The sequence below is a fragment of the Patiria miniata genome, unplaced genomic scaffold (genome assembly GCF_015706575.1).
Source record: "Patiria miniata isolate m_02_andy unplaced genomic scaffold, ASM1570657v1 HiC_scaffold_15, whole genome shotgun sequence".
In the NCBI taxonomy this organism is placed as follows: Eukaryota; Metazoa; Echinodermata; class Asteroidea; order Valvatida; family Asterinidae; genus Patiria; species Patiria miniata.
In genome coordinates this window covers 1,718,533-1,737,570 of record NW_024037053.1, presented here as the reverse complement: position 1 = coordinate 1,737,570, position 19,038 = coordinate 1,718,533, and the positions used below count along the sequence as shown (strand labels likewise).

Below are 19,038 nucleotides of genomic sequence, written 5' to 3'. Positions count from 1 at the left end.
AATACAATGATTTGTGACTGAGACTCAAGAGTAAAATCATATGTGACTCAGACTTAAAACTAAAATGATTTGTGACTCAGACTCAAAAGTAAAATGATTTGTGACTCGGACTCAAAACTAAAAAGATTTGTGACTCAGATTCAAAACTCAAATGATTTGTGACTCAGTCTCAAAACTCAAATGATTTGTGACTCAGACTCAAAAGTAAAATGATTTGTGACTCGGACTCAAAACTAAAAAGATTAGTGACTCAGACTCAAAACTCAAATGATTTGTGACTCAGACTCAAAACTAAAATGATTTATGACTCGGACTCGAAACTAAAATGATTTGTGACTCGGACTCAAAACTAAAATGATTTGTGACTCGGACTAAAAACTGAAATGATTTGTGACTCGGACTCAAAACTCAAATGATTTGTGACTCAGACTCAAAAGTAAAATGATTTGTGACTCAGACTCAAAACTAAATTAATTTGTGATTCGGTCTCAAAACTAAAATGATTTGTGACTCGGACTCAAAACTAAAAAGATTTGTGACTCAGACTCAAAACTCAAATGATTTGTGACTCGTACTCAAAACTAAAATGATTTTGTTTGCTTTGATTTTAAACAGACGTTTAGTGCGAGTTCTTAAAGTTCTCGTCCCAGGATGGTTTTCGGCAGAGGTATGTGATAATGGTTACTTTAAAAACCCAACAATTAACTCCAAACTTTATTCCCAGTTTACATTAAAGGGAATATACAACATTTGCAAACATCGAAAAACAAAACTACCATTTTTTTACGAAACACCTCACTAGGATGTTGGTAAATGACAGTCTAAAGCATCCTGTAAAATTATGGCACCAGGTGTGAAGTCATTTTCAAGAAAAGTGGTATTTTGTATACATTTCCAACAGTGGTCGGCCGACCACCGTTGGAAAAACCTAACTATTTTCCAACTGCTGCTCCAATTTTACCTTTTTTTCAGTCCAAATTTTGTTTGCTATTGGTAACATGTTCATGAATGGGTGCAGGCCAGCTAAACTGGTTCCCTTACCTTACAATTTTCTGGCAGTTATAAATTGATACATTTTATCTTAGTGGAGTCAGGGAACCAGACTACTTGAACATTTTTGTTTCTTGCTTTTTCCAACATTTTCGAAAACACAATTTAAAACATGTCAGTGTAACAATATTTGATCTATTATACTAACCCCTCAAATAGTTCATTTCCAAAAATTACAGCAAAAGCCAATGATGTACATTCCCTTTAACCCTAATTTACCTAAATCCATCAAAGTCCACACCCCTGTTTTGGAGGCTGATGGCCTATACTAAAAGGTATAGTCCATCATTTGTAATTTGAGCATTTTGTTCGTTTGAAGCAACAAAAGTGCTCAAGATCTAAAGACAGGTGCTGAACAACTAACCTGATGAAGTTTCAGCTCAGCTTCATCCGTATATTTCGAGAAAAACAACATTCTAGGATCTCGATTTCAAATGCTGAATCATGTTTTGAATTGGGCTTGAAGTCAGCGTCCGAGACACGTTCTCACTGAGCCAATTGCAGCTACGCGATGTCGCGCACTGATCCAACGAATTATAGCAACCGCGCATGCGTCGTGCCAATGCTTGCGCACACTTTGCCGAAAAAAACCCCAAACTACTTATTTGAATTTCCTACGGTGCTTACCGTTGGAAAGGCCTTCTTTTGCTGATTTCTTCAAAATGACAGCTTGCCAGAAAGAATAATTTCACAGGGAGTTTAGTCCCCATTCTATCTTTCAACCAAGTGTGTGTTTTTCAACAATAATTACGCCAGTTACTTTTTGGATAGCTGCAAATGATGGACTCTGGCTTTAAAATTATGCATCGTTTACTCGTTTCTGTTAATCAACTCGCATCAATGTCATCCTTTTGCAGGTGGGGTACCTTGCTTTAGTGGCGCTTGCCTTGATGGCGAGAACGTACTGCGATGTCTGGATGATCCAGAACGGAACGGCCATCGAAAGGTAAAAAAATACTTTATTCTTGTTAATAATATCTGATATAATTGTCTTTGTTTGGCTTTAAAATTTATTTTTGGCACTGGCCATTTCCCCTTTTTGGATGTTGACGTTCAATCATTAGGGAAGGGGAGAGACAGTCACTGCGTGGAAAATAACGAGTCTGTAATTATGATGCAAATGTCTAGGCACTAAAAGGCACCATTTGTTATCCAAGGAAAACAATAACAACGGAAATCCTGGTTAGTCTCATTGCAATGTGTGGTATGTGTTTGTGACTGATTAACGTTGATCTCTAATGGAACCGCATGGTAAAATCTCCTAAATACGGAATCATTAGTCCGGAATCCCTTGTATGTAAGCGCAGCAATTCTGGTTTCATACTTGTTTAAGTATATTTGCGTAATGTCACCCATTTATAGGGAGCATATTTTTCGTAGGATTACAAAGCACTACATCTAGATTCAGTGCATTCTGATTCCCCTACACTTCCAAGATTATTTTTCCAGTATAAGGCCCCCCCCCCCCCAAATACTCGGTTTCTGGTCAGCGCACGCGTCAATTTTAATCATGCGCGTCAACCTTTTTTTTTTTTTCAAATTAACACTGAAGCTACAACAGCTGCGCCTCCTCAAATTTTTGTACCAAGGAGCACCAAGGAATGGGGAAATTGCACCAAGGCAAATGATAAAGGGCACCAAGGCAAATTATGGAGGACACCAATGTATAATGAGAACACAAAAAAAGCAAAATAGTATCCACCTTGTCTGTACAATACAAGCTTGAAAAAATAAAGCAAAAAAAAATATTAAAAACGCGCAACTTTGCAAAAAGTATTTGCAATGACTTACGGTGCAAAATTTATGCTCACTTTACTTTGCGAATAGCAGTCATGTACAAATATACAACGTGTCACAGACTCCCACCTCGTGGTTCTAGAATGCACAAAATACTATCCAGGAACCAGATTTTTAAACACATTTTCTAATTCGCTGTTTCAACATTGGTTTTGGGCGATTTCTTATAAAGCTCTTGGATTCGAACGCTGGCTAAACTTATGGCCTCCTTTTATAAATTTTGGTATATAGTGTTCAAATAATCGTGACTCGAATTGACTCTTGGCTAAATATTTGACTCGACTTGACTCGACTCGACCTTTTGACCTAATGACTCGACTCGACTCGAGTCACTTCTTTAAAATGACTCGACTCGACTCGAGTCATTTCTTTAAGATGACTTGACTCGACTCATGTAACAAAAATCAGTGACTCTTCACAACTCTGCCAGCGGTAAAAGTAAATCAGCATATTGCATGCTTTCATAAAAAGTACCAGGATGACTGCAATATTACGGTACCCGGAGACTGCAATAATATTATTATTGCAGTCATCCGGGCATTTTCGCTGGTTCCCGCACGATCAAGAGCATAGAAAGTCACAGTTGTTAACCACTCAACAGAGCGTAGCGCGCGTTGCGCGCGTGCAGCGCGAAGAAGGCCAGGTATACGCGCAATGTTGTCATCAATTACAGTAGCTTCAAATAGTTTGACGAAAAAGATGAAATGAAGACAGTGTCTTGAATTGTATCTCGTGCGGGTCAAGTCAGCCTGATATAAATAATAATAATAATATTGGATGGCTTTTTTTTCAGTGGCTACAAGGATATATTGCACTCGCTACGACAATATTGCACTCGTCTGTCATAGCTCATGCAATATATTCTTGTATCCATCTCAAAGCCATCAAATATTTTATAATTATTTGTTATCCAAGGAAAACAATAACAACAGAAATCCTGGTTAGTCTCATTGCAATGTGTGGTATGTGTTTGTGACTGATTAACGTTGATCTCTAATGGAACCGCACGGTAAAATCTCCTAAATACGGAATCATTAGTCCGGATTGTCTGGTATGTAAGCGCAGCAATTCTGTTTTCATACTTGTTTACGTATATTTGCGTAATGTCACCCATTTATAGGGAGCATATTTTTCGTAGGATTACAAAGCACTACATCTAGATCAGTGCATTCTGATTCCCCTACACTTCCAAGATTATTTTTCCAGTATAAGGCCCCCCCCCCCCCCAAAAAATACTCGGTCTCTGGTCAGCGCACTCGTTGATTTTAATCATGCGCGTCAACCTTTTTTCTTCTTTTTTTCAAATTAACACGGAAGCTACAACAGCTGCGCCTCCTCAGATTTTTGTACCAAGGAGCACCAAGGAATGGGGAAATTGCACCAAGGCAAATGATACAGGGCACCAAGGCAAATTATGGAGGACACCAATGTATAATGAGAACACAAAAAAAGCAAAATAGTATCCACCTTGTCTGTACAATACAAGCTTGAAAAAATAAAGCCAAAAAAACCCCCAAAAAACGCGTCGCCGCATCAATTCTGGAACTTCGGTCTGACCAGAGACCGACTATATTTTTTTTTTGGCCTAACTAATCTAGTATAAACCTACATGGCGCTTTAATATTCCATTAAAAATATTTAACCCACATGAATATACATGTAGGTTTTCCCGGTTACTTAAACACTTCTATGTGACAGATTCCATGGAAATCTACTGTAATTTTGTTCCGCAACTTGGTTATTAATTTCAATTCAAATATGCCCCAATAGATTTCATTTTACGCGCAGTGTACTTCATGAATATAGCATTCCAATGCGTCCTAGTTGCGAAAAATTCCTCTCGAGTTGAAATTGGCATTGCATTGAAACATACCAGGAAACCTGAGAAAAATATTTCCAATTTGGTAATGAAAAATCAGATTCTGGAGCTGTGGTCAGCTGACGTCGATCTTAAACGTGAAAGGACCCATGTAATGGATTTTTATAACCCTAACTCCCAAGGCATTTTTGCTAGGATGCAACTTCATCCTGCAAAATCCTCCAACTGCCTCCATGTAAAAATTGCGTAACCTCAATCCCCGTTATTTCTTGAATGTGGTCCTCGGAGGGGTGACCACTGCCTCAATCCTGCAAAATCCTCCAGCAATCACTGTCAATATGTTGAGGTAGAGCAAGTGACATCCTGAAGCAGTGCGGAGGATTTGAAATATTATGTAGGCGGGCAGGCCTAAATTTATGCACGGCTGAGCATAAACAACACAAGGTCTGGTCCATGACCTTGACACAGTGCATCTGTGTCAAAAATCCTCCATTTTTGCAAAGTGGATTTTGCAAAATCCTCCATTTTGCAAAGTGGATTTTGGAGGATTTTGGAAGGTTAGCGTCAATGTATTGTAATCCTTGAAAGTTTATGTACCTTCATGCTCATTTACACATTTACCGGGTATCTTTATTTTTAATCTTCATACTACCACTTTAAGGGCGTTTTTGGTGCCTTTTTGGTTTTCATGCTAATGCAAATTTCCATATTCATGAGCAAAACTCTGATGTCACGCAAGGCAGAAACTTCACTTTCACATCTGCTTCAGCATAAAAAAGTCACCGGAATTTTAGGTTTTTTGCTGTGGTTAAGTTTCTGCTTTCAATGTTCACTGTTGTTTCGGTATACGGTATATGCCAGTAATACAGTGAGAAAACTTTATGCACGCATGTTTTCAATAAGCAGAAGTTTTGGGTTTACAATTTGATGAGAAAAACCCCAATCTGAAGAGTGTGTTCCTCAGAGTGTGACATCACAGCAACAGCGCCCTCAGTTGTCAGGAAAGGCATGAAACATTTAAAATGTTTTTTTTAATGTGCAATTTGCAAAATTTATTTTTCAAAAAGGGATGTCTCATAGTTTTTATACATGTCAGAGGAATGGATAATTATTTGCTACAAATATTCTCCAGTGTAAAATTCATTTCATGGACACTTTCATTGGCAACTCCTTTTTTTCTTTTTTTTTGGTTTCGTTTGTAACAGCTCTATTATTGGTCGGGATATCAACCTCTTCAAGAAGTATCTGTTGAACTTCCTCTACGCCATGCCCGCGGTGAGTCACAATTTTCAAATTCCAACAAAACTGACTCAAGTTTGGATCAGTAAGAAAACTGAATAATTTTGAGTGATTGAGGGCGCCATTTTGGGAGTATGAATGGATGTGAACCTAAGGGCAAGTTTGATCAGGAACCAGTGGTTTAACTAGTGATTGGTTCGTGACGTACCTAACGCATGCGCACTGAAGTTGAAGTGCGAACGACTCTAGTCGAACTGTTGTCATGTCAACGACCGTGAGATAATGGCGGTCGCATAATTTTTCAACACTTGATGTTTCTGTTTTCAACTTCTGCCCCCAATTTAATACAATACTTAGTTAGTCTGCATTCTGTTTGCAATCCATTACACACCTATGAGCAGGCACAAGCCGGCTAGTCTAGTTCCTTGACCTTACAATTCCCCGACATCTATAAATTGCTCCATTTTATCTAAAGTGGGGTCAGGGAACCAGACTACAAGAACATGATTGTTTTTCTTGGTTTTTCCAGCATCTACGCATTTCTTAACTTGAAGTAATTTTTTATCACACACTTTTTAGCTTTATGAGATTTTTTTCCTTTTTACTGTTATTGAAGGTAGTTTGGGATTTTTTTTTGGGGGGGGGTGTTTAAATGACATTTTTTTTTGTTTTTTTGTTCATGGTAAATTATATATATGTAATATCTGGTGGGTTTTTTTGGTTAAGGGTTAATGTTACGATTTGTGTAAGATTTTGATGTTTCTTTGTTTTTAATCAAACCATTTTCATGTTTGGTTGCAAATAAATACATTAATAATAATAACAAAACTTCAAACAAGTCAGTGTAACAATATCTGCTATGAAATACTGAACCCCCAAATCCATCCATTTCTGAAAATTACAGCACAACAAGCAAATGTTGTATATTCCCATTAAGTGGCAGGGTACCTCGACGTTTATTTTAATTTGAACAAAATGTGTATCATATTTTAGAACGTAATGAATGAAAAAAAATTAAACCTGGTTTGTGTTTTTTCTTGACCTCTCTTAGATTTCACTCATCAACAACCTACTGAAGGTAAGATAATTTGAAAGAACAGTAGTTTTTTTCATGAAATTCTAGTTTGATTGTAATTTTCCTTTTTGGTTTTGGTGGGTTTTTTTTTATCCACAAGCCTTTCATTCCCAGTACTGAGTGCGTCTTAAGTGGGACTGCCTCTGTTAACGACCACTTGATGTACTCGCAGTGCGTGTGTTCATAATGGCCCCTATTACGATTGACGGATGTTTATGCCATATTTCTTTTGGGTTTTTTTTCTGCTGGAGTATGAAGTCTTACCTCCTGTGGCGGAAGTACTCAAAATGGGGAAATGGTTTAAAGGATAATCGGTCGTTCAATTTCCATTTCATGATTTTTTTTGTAATGGAGAATTCGTCTTGAGATACGAAAATCCTTGGAATAGGCCTACTTAATACAGGGTCTGTGCAATGTAATTCTTTTGAATGCAATCCTTGAAAATCCACTTTTGTGTCCAATTCATCTTTATTATCAATTGTCAACTTGCCATTCTCACGGGTATTTTGGTGGGTTTTTTTGCTTTTATGTTAATGCAAATTCCCGTATTCAGTGTTACAGCTAATTCAGCCCAAAACGTTGTTAGAATTTGGGATATTTTGCTGTTGTATATTTGTTTTCTTTAGGCGATTCGTTGTCGTGCTAGTACACGGCAGGAAGCCAATGAGCAAACCTTTCTCACAAATGTTTTCCTTGAGCACATTTTGGGTTCACAATTTGAACTAAAAAACCCCTAAACTGAACAGTGTCTTCCTGGAATGACATCGCAGCAACATCGCCCTCAGTTGTCCGGAAAAGCATGGACAGTATTAAATGTTTAAAGAAGTGCACTTTTCAAATTAACCAAAAAGGGATGTCAAATAGTTTTCATACATTTAACAGGAGTAGAATGTTGCAAAAAATGTGTTTCTAAGACAAATTCATCGCATGGACCCTTTGAAAAAAGGAACATAAATGGAACTGTCTGCTTTTGCATTTGGATTAATCTTTAAAATTAAATGCACAGATCCTTATAATGAATACAAACATGTAGGAAATTTGTTTTTGCAGTTTGGTCTGAACGAGGTCAAACTTCGGTTTAGGACGCGGCTAACTTCCCATCTGTATGAGCAGTATTTGAAGTAAGTCAATGAACTTAACAAAATAAATTTATCCCACATTGAAAAAATATATTTACAAATGGAGCTGCCCATAAACTGTTGTCCATTCTGTAAAAAATACATATTTTTTAGAATGGTCGTCTAACATAACAGCTTCAAAGTCCCTACTGAAAAGTTCGGACAAGAGGTCCTTATTTATACAATTTGATTGAATTTTCAAATTAAGTACCAAAAAAAACCAAAAAAACAAAACCTAAAGACAAAAAATGATTTTACTAATTGCATGCATTTTACCGCCCATGATTAAACATTTTTACTGTCTGTCATTTTCGGGCATCGGATTTAAAAAAAAAAAATAAATTTCCAGTATTATTTAATTTTGGATTTCTCAATGGGGCATTAAATGACCAAAAAAAAATTTGTCCTTCAATAAGCAACAGATAAAGAAAATTTCAAATGCAAACCGTCTTCTTACTCCATAGGTTTCATTATGTAAGTTGGAATTAAATGTAATCTTTGTACATTGAGAAAAGTATGATGTATATGTAAGATAAAATAAAGTGCAGGATGTACTTAAGGCCAACAAAAAAAATAAGTCGGTCTCTGGTCAGCGCGCGTCGATTTTAATCATGCGCGTCAATCTTTTTTTTTTCCCAAAATGTTCCCAACAGCGCCCTCTATTGCCGCACCTCCTCAATTTTTTTTTATCAATGAGCACCAAGGAATGGGAAATTGCACCAAGGCAAATGATCGAGAGCACCAAGGCAAATTATGGAGGACACCAATGTACATGAGGACACCAAAAAAGCAAAACAGTACCCCACCTTGTCTGTACAATCCAAGCTTGAAGAAAAAAAAAAAAAAAACTGCGTCGCCGCGTCAATTCCGGAACTTAGGTCCAACCAGAGACCGAATATTTTTTTTTTTTGCCTAAGGTAGAGTATTTCATTTGCAGCTATCCAAAAAGTAACTGACAAAATTATTGTTGAAAAGCATACTTGGTTGAAAGATAGTAATGGCACTAAACTCCCTGTGAAATTATTCTTTTTTGCATGCTGTCATTTTTAAGAAAACAATAAAAGAAGGTCATTTCCAAAGATGTGTCTGAAGATGCAGTTTTGGAAACTTTTGGAACTTTTTGGAAATTTCTGTTAGTACTTCGTTTTTAATTCGGCGAAGCCTTGAATGGGTGCGCGCAAGCGTTGACACGACGCACACACGCGTGCAGTTGCTATAATTCATAGGTTCAGTGCGTGACATTGCGTAGCTGCAATTGGCTGAATGAGAACATGTCTCGGACGTTGATTTCGGGCACAATTCAAAACATGACTCGGCAACTTTTGAATTGAAATTGAGATCCTAGAGTATTGTTTTCTCAGAATATACAGCATTCACTGAGCTGAAACTTCATCGGGTTAGTTGTTAAGCAGACTTGTTCAGATTTTGAGCACTTTTGTTGCTTCAAACGGAAAAAAATGCACAAATGACAAATGATGTTCCCTACCTTTAAAGCATTTATCGTTCAATCGTGTAGTTTCCATTAAATTAATGTGAAGTTTCCATACTGATGTATAATGCTCCTTTAAAGGGAATGTACATCATTGGCTTTTGCTGTAATTTTCTGTTTGAAGTTTTGTGTTCGAAAATGCTGGAAAAACCAAGAAAAACAAAAATATTCAAGTAGTCTGGTTCCCTGACTCCACAAAAGATGAAATGGATCAAACATACCGAAAAATTGTAAGGTAAGGGAACCAGTCTAGCTGGCCTGCACCCGTTCATGAGCATGGAACCAATAGCTAGCAAAACAAAATTTAGACTAAAAAAAAAAAATGGTAAATTTGGTGCAGTAATTGAAAAATAGTTAGGTTTTTCCAACGGTGGTCGGCCGACCAGCGTTGGAAATGTATACAAATATACCATTTTCTTGAAAATGGCTTCACACCAGGTGCCATAATTTTACAGGATGCTTAAGCATGTCATTTACCAACATCCTAGTAAGGTATTTCGTTACAACTTGGTAGTTTTATTTTTCGATGTTTGCAAATGTTGTATTTTCCCTTTAAAACTGAAAGAGTCAAAGAGAAATGAAATGAATATGATAGCAAAATGATTGGAACTTGAGATAATGATAATTTTTTTTTTTTTTTTTGCTTGTCAACTCACAGGGGATTCACGTATTACAAGATGAGTAACCTTGACAACCGCATCGCTAATGCCGACCAGCTCCTGACGCAGGATGTGGAGAGGTTCTGCAACAGTGTGGCCGATCTCTACTCCAATCTCAGCAAGGTAAAAAACAGAAAAGAAGGAAAAAACCATCCGACTTGAAGATGAAAGACAGACCTGTGTTAGGGCTACTGAACTTTTCAGCTGGATATTATAATTAGGGGCATCCATAAAGTACGTACGCTTGAAATGCCGACTTTGTCGGACCCCCCTCTGTAAGTATTGCATACGCAGTTGATCCAACACCCCCCTCCCCTGCTGTACGCATACGCATTCCTTAAATTGATACAAGAAAGATACATGTACAGTAAACTTGTGTTTACGTTACATACCAAGTGTGGACATTCCCTTGGTTTCGTGTAGTTAAGAAAAACCTCTGGAAAAAATCATTTTACGCTCACTGTGAATTTTTTTTTTTTTTATGATTCCCTTTAGTGTTTCTCTTCATTTTGCCACGGATAAACCTAACCACAAAATGCCTCTAAACCTGTTTTGCCAGAAATGGGGAAACACTGTGTGGACTTGCCCACGTCCACACAAAGTCCCCTCTACCTGGTTTATGTGGACCTCTTTTGTTGGAAGTCCACACAGTGAATGTAATGCCTACCATCTTTATGTTTCCGGTGTACATGTACTGCACATAAGCATGTACAAGTACAGTGTATGTGTATGTGCACGTACATGTACATTACATGTACATTATAAAGTGTTACGAATTTGTTATGCATGCCGGCTAATTGAAGCAGTCTTTTTATTTAGTAATGTCGCGGTCTCTGGGAAGATGAATTGTGGGGGTGAAAGGTACAGTAAAACAATTTTTGATGCATAAAAGCTGCTCCTTTGTGTGTATTAAAAATGAGAAATTACATTGATTTCATGACAATTTATTGAAAGCAAATAATCAGTCTGCGTATGCACCTCAGTTTGACCCCCCCCCCCCCTACGCATGGTGAACGCAATGTTTAAGTCTAACCAGTGGTGTCCTCCAACTCTCATTGTGAGTTGGTATTGTGCACGGAAGTCCATAACAGAGGTTTTTTGGTGACTTTTTCTGGTCCCATCTACAGCCTGTGTTGGACATTCTCATCTACATACGAGAATTGGCGGCCAGTATAGGAGCGCAGGGCCCCGCCTACATGATAGGCTACCTACTCTTCTCAGGGCTGGTGCTTACAAGGTGAGTTGTAGCTGGACATTCCATGTGACTTCATGTCGTGTTGAGAACACCATAGAGTGAGAGGTGCATTGTGGGTAATCTGTTTATAGATTCTGTCTTGTGCATGCCTTCGGCCATGTTGGCCATGCTTCTGTCTTGCCGTTGTGAAAAACTTAATCAACATGTAATTGAGAGTCTGCAGTGAAGAATTAATCCCTTTCCCCCTTCCATCCGAACCTGGTAATGGTCATTGGACAGTTACAGAGTGCACAGCTCATGACATTGAAAACAGACACACATGTTGTTTGAATTGATCTGCTTACTTATATGGGGAGTTTGAGTCGGTAGTATCGAAAACGAAGACCCCTAAAACGAAGACCGAAGACCTAAGACCCACTCGAAAAACAAAGACCCACTCGAAAACAAAGACCCACTCCAAAACAAAGACCCACTCCAAAACAAAGACCCACTCCAAAACAAAGAACCACTCCAAAATAAAGACCCACTCCAAAACAAAGACCCACTCCAAAAAAAAGACCCACTCGAAAACGGGTCTTCGTTTTCGAGTGGGTCTTCGGTCTTCGTTTTAGGAGTCTTCGTTTTCGATACTACCAGTTCGATTCCTGCAATGTTGAAGCCTCAACCAGAAGAATGCCACTCCAAAATCCTAAAATTCTAACAACAAGGGCCAAGTTCGGGCAAGGACCATTAGTCGACTAGTGGTTGATTTGTGACGTGCCTTACGCCTGCGCACTGATAGCAACGTGCGAACGTCTCTCGTCAAACGCTGGTCAAAATGTCATAGCAAAACTTCTGGATCCTGGCTCTCTGCTAGCGTTATGAATGCGCGCGGCTATTGGTTACCAGCGAAGCAACCAACCCAGTAGGCTGGTTCCAAATAGTTGACTAGCGTAGTCAACCACCGTTGACTAGACAGAGTTCGGGCAAACGTTAGTTAACCATTGATCAACTATAGTCCTTGCGCGAACTTGGCCTTTGGTGCTAAGATAGCTGTGATACATAAGTTTCTGCTTTGAATGACATCAATTTTTGCCCATGAATGTGAAAATTGTGTAAGAATTAAAAAAACCAAAAAAAAAACGCATACACAAAAAACCTCATTAAAACTGGAAATACGAAGATTGAAAATGAAGGGACACAAAGGGATATTTTCAAGGATATATGGTTAAAAAAATGTCTTTCATGGATCTTTCAAGGTTACGTCGGCCAGTAGGTAGAATGACAGTGGAGGAACAGCGATACGAAGGGGAGTTCCGTTACGTCAACTCTCGCCTGATCACTAACAGCGAGGAGGTGGCGTTCTACCAGGGCAACAAGCGGGAGCAGAGAAACATCTACCACGCCTTCAACAAGCTGGTGAGAGCATTACGCATGACTTGTAAACCTGATCCGTTAACACCCCGCCCCCTAATGTTTTTGACCAATAGCAGTGGTGATAAATGGCGACATGGGTGGGTCGTTTGCTTCACATCAACACTCTTAGAGGAAGAATACATTAAAGAGAATATACAACATTTGCAAACATCAACAAAAAAAACCTACCAATTTTTTACGAAATACCTTACTAGGATGTTGGTAAATGACAGTCTAAAGCATCCTGTAAAATTATGGCACCTGGTGTGAAGTCATTTTCAAGAAAAGTTGTATTTTTGTATTTATTTCCAACGATGGTCGGCCGACCACCGTTTAGTTTAGTCGGAAAAGGGGGGTATCGTGCACCCTCGGAAATCAATTTCTAATCAACGTTTCTAGGTCAGAAAAAATGCGTAGAAAACGATTTGCTATGTTAAAAAATTCATAAAATGTCCCACGTATTGTTTTTATGCAAATTAGTGCCGCCATTACCGAAAAATCTATTTTTAATTATATCTCAGCCAATATTGCAGATAACTGAACGAACTAGGTGTCTAAACCTATGTTTTCAAGGTCAGAGATCACAATAAAACTATTCTGGAAGTGACCACGTGTGCCTGTGGCATAGGAATATGCAAATTAGTGCCGCTAATACCGGAAAATCATGTTTTTGGCATATCTCGGCCAATATAGCACATAACTACACCAGTAAGGTGTCTTAAACCCATGTTTTGAGGGTCAAGTATCATTAGAAGACCATTTACGAAGTAACTATGTGTGTCATTGGCATGAAAATATGTAAATTATAAAGTGTCGGTTTATCTGATATTTGATTTTTAGCCAATATCTCGGCCAATATTGCACTTAACTACACAAGTAAGGTGTCTAAACCCATGTTTTGAGGGTCAGGTATCATTAGAAGACCATTCACGAAGTAACTATGTGTGTCTTTGGCATGAAAATATGTAAATTCTAAATTGCCGGTTTATCAAAAAAATGATTTTCAGCCAAATTATATTCAATTTCAGCCAATATAACAGTTTATGATGGCTTAAAATAAACTTTGATCATTATTGCTTATCAAAAACCCCTCTGTCAACATTAGCTGCAATATTGGCCGAGATATTGGCTAAAATCAAATTTCTGATAAATCGACACTTTAGAATTTACATATTTACCTGCCAAAGACACACATAGTTACTTCGTGCATGGTCTTCTAATGATACCTGACCCTCAAAACATGGGTTTAGACACCTCACTTGTGTAGTTATGTGCAATATTGGCCGAAATATTGGCTAAAAATCAAATATCTGATAAACCGACACTTTATAATTTACATATTTTCATGCCAAAGACACACAAAGTTACTTCGTGAATGGTCTTCTAATGATACTTGACCCTCAAAACATGGGTTTAGACACCTTACAGGTATAGTTATGTGCTATATTGGCCGAGATATGCCAAAAACATGACTTTCCGGTATTTGCGGCACTAATTTGCATATTCCTATGCCACAGACACATGTGGTCACTTCCAGAATAGTTTTATTGTGATCTCTGACCTTGAAAACATGGGTTTAGACACCTAGTTCTTTCAGTTATCTGCAATATTGGCTGAGATATAGTTACAAATAGATTTTCGGTAATGGCGGCACTAATTTGCATAAAAACAATACGTGGGACATTTTTTGAATTTTTTAACATAGCAAATCGTTTTCTACGCATTTTTTCTGACCTAGAAATGTTGACTAGAAATTGATTTCCAAGGGTGCACGATACCCCCCTTTTCCGACTGAACTAGTTGGAAAAACCTAACTATTTTTCAACTACTGCTCCAAATTTACCATTATTTTCAGTTCAAATTGTGTTTGCTATTGGTTACATGTTCATTAAAGGGTGCAGGCGAGCTAGACTGGTTCCCTTACCTTACAATTTTCCGGCATCTTTAAATTGATCCATTTCATCTTTAGTGGAGTCAGGGAACCAGACTACTTGAACATTTTTTGTTTTTCTTTGTTTTTCCAGCATTTTCGAACACAAAACCTCAAACATGTCAGTGTTACAATATTTGATCTGTAATACTAACCCCTCAAATAGTTAATTTCTGAAACTTACAACAAAAGCCAATGATGTACAATGAGTACAAAATCATAAATGTCAGATGTAACAGGCACAGGATAAAAGTAGACCCACATTTTATAGAATAATCCTTGTCCAAAACTCTCTCCCACGAAATGTCGATTTGGCTTATTAATGGATTTTATTATTAAAATGATTTTTTTTCCCTGGGCCCTTGGAGACCAGAAATTTGTTACATATTAAGTAAGATTTGAGGCTTTGCATGGTGGAGATACTAAATAATGAAAGATTTGCGGAAACACCGTGTGCGAATAATTTCTCAACTAAGAGAATGGTTCTGAAAAGAAACAGAGGTATAAACTCGACGTTCCGGTCAGTATGCTCTCCTGAAGACGGTCAGAGCATACTGACTGGAACGTCGAGTTTATACCTCTGGTTCTTTTCAGAACCATTTTCTTAGTTGAAAAATTATTCGCACATGGTGTTTCCGCAAACCTTTCATTATTTGTTACATATTAAACCTCGTACTGATGCCCCATCTATACTCGTTTCTGTAGGTGGACCACTTACGCAACTTCATTTTCTTCCGTTTCTCCATGGGATTCGTGGACAACATCATCGCAAAGTGTGAGTAGAATAGTGACTTGTTCCCATTTCTTCAGAGAGAATATTATTAAGTGGGTAAAGTTTGCATGTGTGCATGGACTGGCTAACGATGCCCATGCACTGAAGCAGCCATCAGCCAATATTGGGTCACCGCAGTAAATGCTAGGGCAAGTTCGATCAAAGAGCATAGTTCGACCATATTTTGTGGGGCGATGTGGTCCAATGGTTACGGTGTTCGACTTGTGTGCCGTGGTACATGGGTTCAAATCCTGACCGTGGGAACATGGTGCTTGTGCTCTTGAGCAAGGCACTTCACCATTATTGCTTCGTCCTTCGGATGGGACGCAAAGCCGTAGGTCCCTTGTGTAGTGTAATGCACGTTAAAGAACCCAGTAACACTTGTCGCTAAGAGAAGGGGTTTGCCCCGGTGTTTCTGGCAGTGGCAGCAATTATGCGCCGCAGCACCTAGCAAAAAAGGTGCTACATAATGGGTCTCATATGTTCACATACTTCATTTACCTGTCTTTGGTTGCATTCTCCCCCAGCGCTTTGTATCCTCTGGCAAAAGGCGCTATATAAATACAGTTATTATTATTATTAATATTTTGACTTTGATTAGTATGTTATAGCAAATATTGTTAAACTGACTTGTTTCACGTTTTGGGCTTGTAGATGCTGGAAAAACCAAGAAAACCAGTCATGTTCTTGTAGTCTGGTTCCCTGACCCCACTTAAGATTAAACGGAGAAATGTAAAGACTTTGGGGAATTGTAAGGTCAAAGAATCACTCGAGCAGGCTTGTACCCTCTTCACAGGTGTGTAATCAATTGCAAAGAAAGTGCGGAATAACTAAGTGAAAAGTTAGGAGCAGTTTTGGAAAAAAGCCATTTTTTTGCCAAACGCTGGTCGGCTGACCAGCGTTGGAAAAATACAGTTTTTCTTGAAAATGTCAGCACACCAGGAGCCACGATTCTACAGGATGCTTTAGACTGTCAATCCCTAACAATTCAGTAAGGTATTTCGGGATTATTTGATCATTTCGTTTTTTGATGTTTGCAAATGTTGTATCTTCCCTTTAAGTGAAAAAAATCCTCTATGTATGTATGCTTGGAGTAACCTTTTGGGGATCCAATATGGCGGATCGGTTGCTTCAAGGCGCATTGGCCAATTAGCATGTAGTACCCCCAAAAATTAATAATTTAAACAACTCTGCTCATTTCAGACTTTGCTACAGTAGTGGGCTACCTTGTGGTCAGCCGCCCCTTCATGAACCTTAACCACGCCCCTTTCAAGGGTCAGAGCCACTCCTTCATGATGCAGGTGAGTCAAAAAAATGAGTTTTTATTTTTTTATTAGATGAAGGAAAATTCCTCATTTAGTACTGAGAGTATTCATTCTTAGCAAATGGCAGTACTAAATATTACAGAAGAAGAAATGGTTACTGAATTTAGAATTCTGAATTCAAAGTTTTTGCTTATTGTATTCCTACAAACTTTGTATACATAAAACATTGTTGAGTGCCTTAATACAAGTTGCATTCCATAGCTTAGCAAGAATGATTAGCCCCTACAAAACTTGAAAAGCTTATGTTGAATTTGACCCTAAATATTTGAAACTACAATGTATTAAGTCTGTTAACATTTTGTGAAGGGATTTTGACGAAGTGCACCCTTTACATGTGATTGAAATTGGCTTTTTTTTTTCAATTCCAAGCATCCAACTTAATTTATTTTGAAATTATATCTACTTTGAACTAATAAAAAACTAATGAAAACCAGGGCCCAATTTCATGGCACTGCTAAGCACTCAATTTTCTGCTAACCGAGTATCTGTCTGCACTTTCCGTAAGCAGTAAGCGCATCAAAAAACACTCTTAATTACAGAGGAAAAAATTTGCTGATAAAATTGACGTAACAATAGAAAACCCTATGCTCGCACAACCGTTAGCGCGTCAAATTTCCTACTATAGTAAGCACAACTTTTCTGCTTATTGTTAAGCAGCGCCATAAAATTGGGCCTAGCCAGCCATGTCGGACTTAAAGGAAACATGCAGTAGGATTTTTATAACTGAAATACATTTAAAACAGCTTTCTGGCCATGTAACTATGACTTTCAACCGCCTTTGTAGCAGTAAAAGGGAGAAATTTCAACATTTTAGTTTTGATGCTAATGAAAATTTCCATATTCATGAGCCAAAGCGTGATGACATTCAAGGCAGAACAGTAGTGTCTCCAAAGCTTTGTGCAGAAATATATCAAACTTTTGCTTCATTTTCTTGGAGTCAGTTCGACTTTTTACTTGTTTATTATGACAGCTTGTTTGGACAATAGTAGTGGCCAATATTTCTTCAAAAAAATTGTGTAGGTAATTTTGGAGGACTTGTTTTTGTACTGTTCATATGCACTTTTGACAAGGAGTACCTTGTGAGACAAAAGCAAAATAGCAGCCTAAAAGGATTTGCTAATAATTGAAAAACTACCGTTTTCTTGTCACTTCCAATGAAATCAACTATTAAGATCTTGTGCCGGTATGCATTGTTGCAACACGTAGTAATGTGCCTGAAAACAAGATGAGCTGAATTTCCACTGCATGTTTCCTTTAAAGCTATAGTCCATCATTTGCAGCTATCCGAAAAGTAGCTGGCGTAATTATTGTTGAAAAACATACTTGGTAATGGTTGAAAGATAGTAAGGGGACTAAACTCCCTGTGAAATTATTATTTCTGGCAAGCTGTCATTTTGAAGTAATCAACGAAAGAAGGCCTTTCCAACGGTGCATCTTAAGACGCACCGTAGGAAAATTTAAAATAGTGGTTCGTTTTGTTATTTGGCGAAGCGCGCGCAATCATTGGCACGACGCACACGTGCGCGGCTGCTATAATTCGTCGGATCGCTGCGCAATATCGCGTAGCTGCAATCGGCTCAGCGAGAACGTGTCTCGGACGCTGAATTCATGCGCAATGCAAAACATGATTCAGCAACTTCTGATTTGAAATTGAGATCCTAGAATGCTGTTTTTCTCGGAATATACAGCTGAAGCTGAGCTGAAATTTCATTAGGTTAGTTGTTCAGTACCCTTCTTTAGATTTTGAGCACTTTTGTTGCTTCAAATGAACAAAATGCACAAATTACAAATTATGGACTATAGCTTTAACTTGATCATTCCCCCCACCGTTAATGCCACAGACCTACTACAAGGCCGGCTACATGATTTTACGCATGTCCCAAGCAATCGGTCGCATTGTCCTAGCCGGACGCGAAATGGCCCGGCTGGCTGGGTAAGTAATCCCCTCCCTGAATGTATTGCCACCTCCTGGGAAACCAAATGGAATCTTCCATCAGGCTTTAAAAAAAAATGAAAGTGTGGAAGCTTCCATTTTGTTTTACAGGGGTTGATTTTTGTATTCAAGGTGCCTGTGTACTCATTGGCCAATCATGTGCATCGCCAATCACAAACCCTTGGGTTCGAAGTTTGTAAAACTGTGTCTCAGTAATTTGGGCGATTCACAATGTAGTGTGC

General features: G+C 38.3%; 1 protein-coding gene across 4 annotated transcripts in view; it reads left to right on the top strand.

Moving 5' to 3' along the window:
* The window catches only part of LOC119722364 (ATP-binding cassette sub-family D member 3-like), a 35,451-nt gene that overhangs the window by 4,458 nt on the left and 11,955 nt on the right, over positions 1 to 19,038 (top strand). For 2 of the 4 annotated variants that reach the window (XM_038192438.1, XM_038192436.1), the window contains exons 4-14: positions 616 to 667; positions 1,908 to 1,996; positions 5,872 to 5,941; positions 6,957 to 6,983; positions 8,031 to 8,101; positions 10,246 to 10,369; positions 11,374 to 11,483; positions 12,680 to 12,839; positions 15,472 to 15,541; positions 16,742 to 16,839; positions 18,705 to 18,796. In XM_038192438.1, coding sequence (XP_038048366.1) covers positions 616 to 667; positions 1,908 to 1,996; positions 5,872 to 5,941; positions 6,957 to 6,983; positions 8,031 to 8,101; positions 10,246 to 10,369; positions 11,374 to 11,483; positions 12,680 to 12,839; positions 15,472 to 15,541; positions 16,742 to 16,839; positions 18,705 to 18,796 — 963 coding nt within the window. The remainder of the gene's footprint in view (positions 1 to 615; positions 668 to 1,907; positions 1,997 to 5,871; positions 5,942 to 6,956; positions 6,984 to 8,030; positions 8,102 to 10,245; positions 10,370 to 11,373; positions 11,484 to 12,679; positions 12,840 to 15,471; positions 15,542 to 16,741; positions 16,840 to 18,704; positions 18,797 to 19,038) is intronic. The other 2 variants (XM_038192437.1, XM_038192435.1) reach the window with 1 other exon arrangement.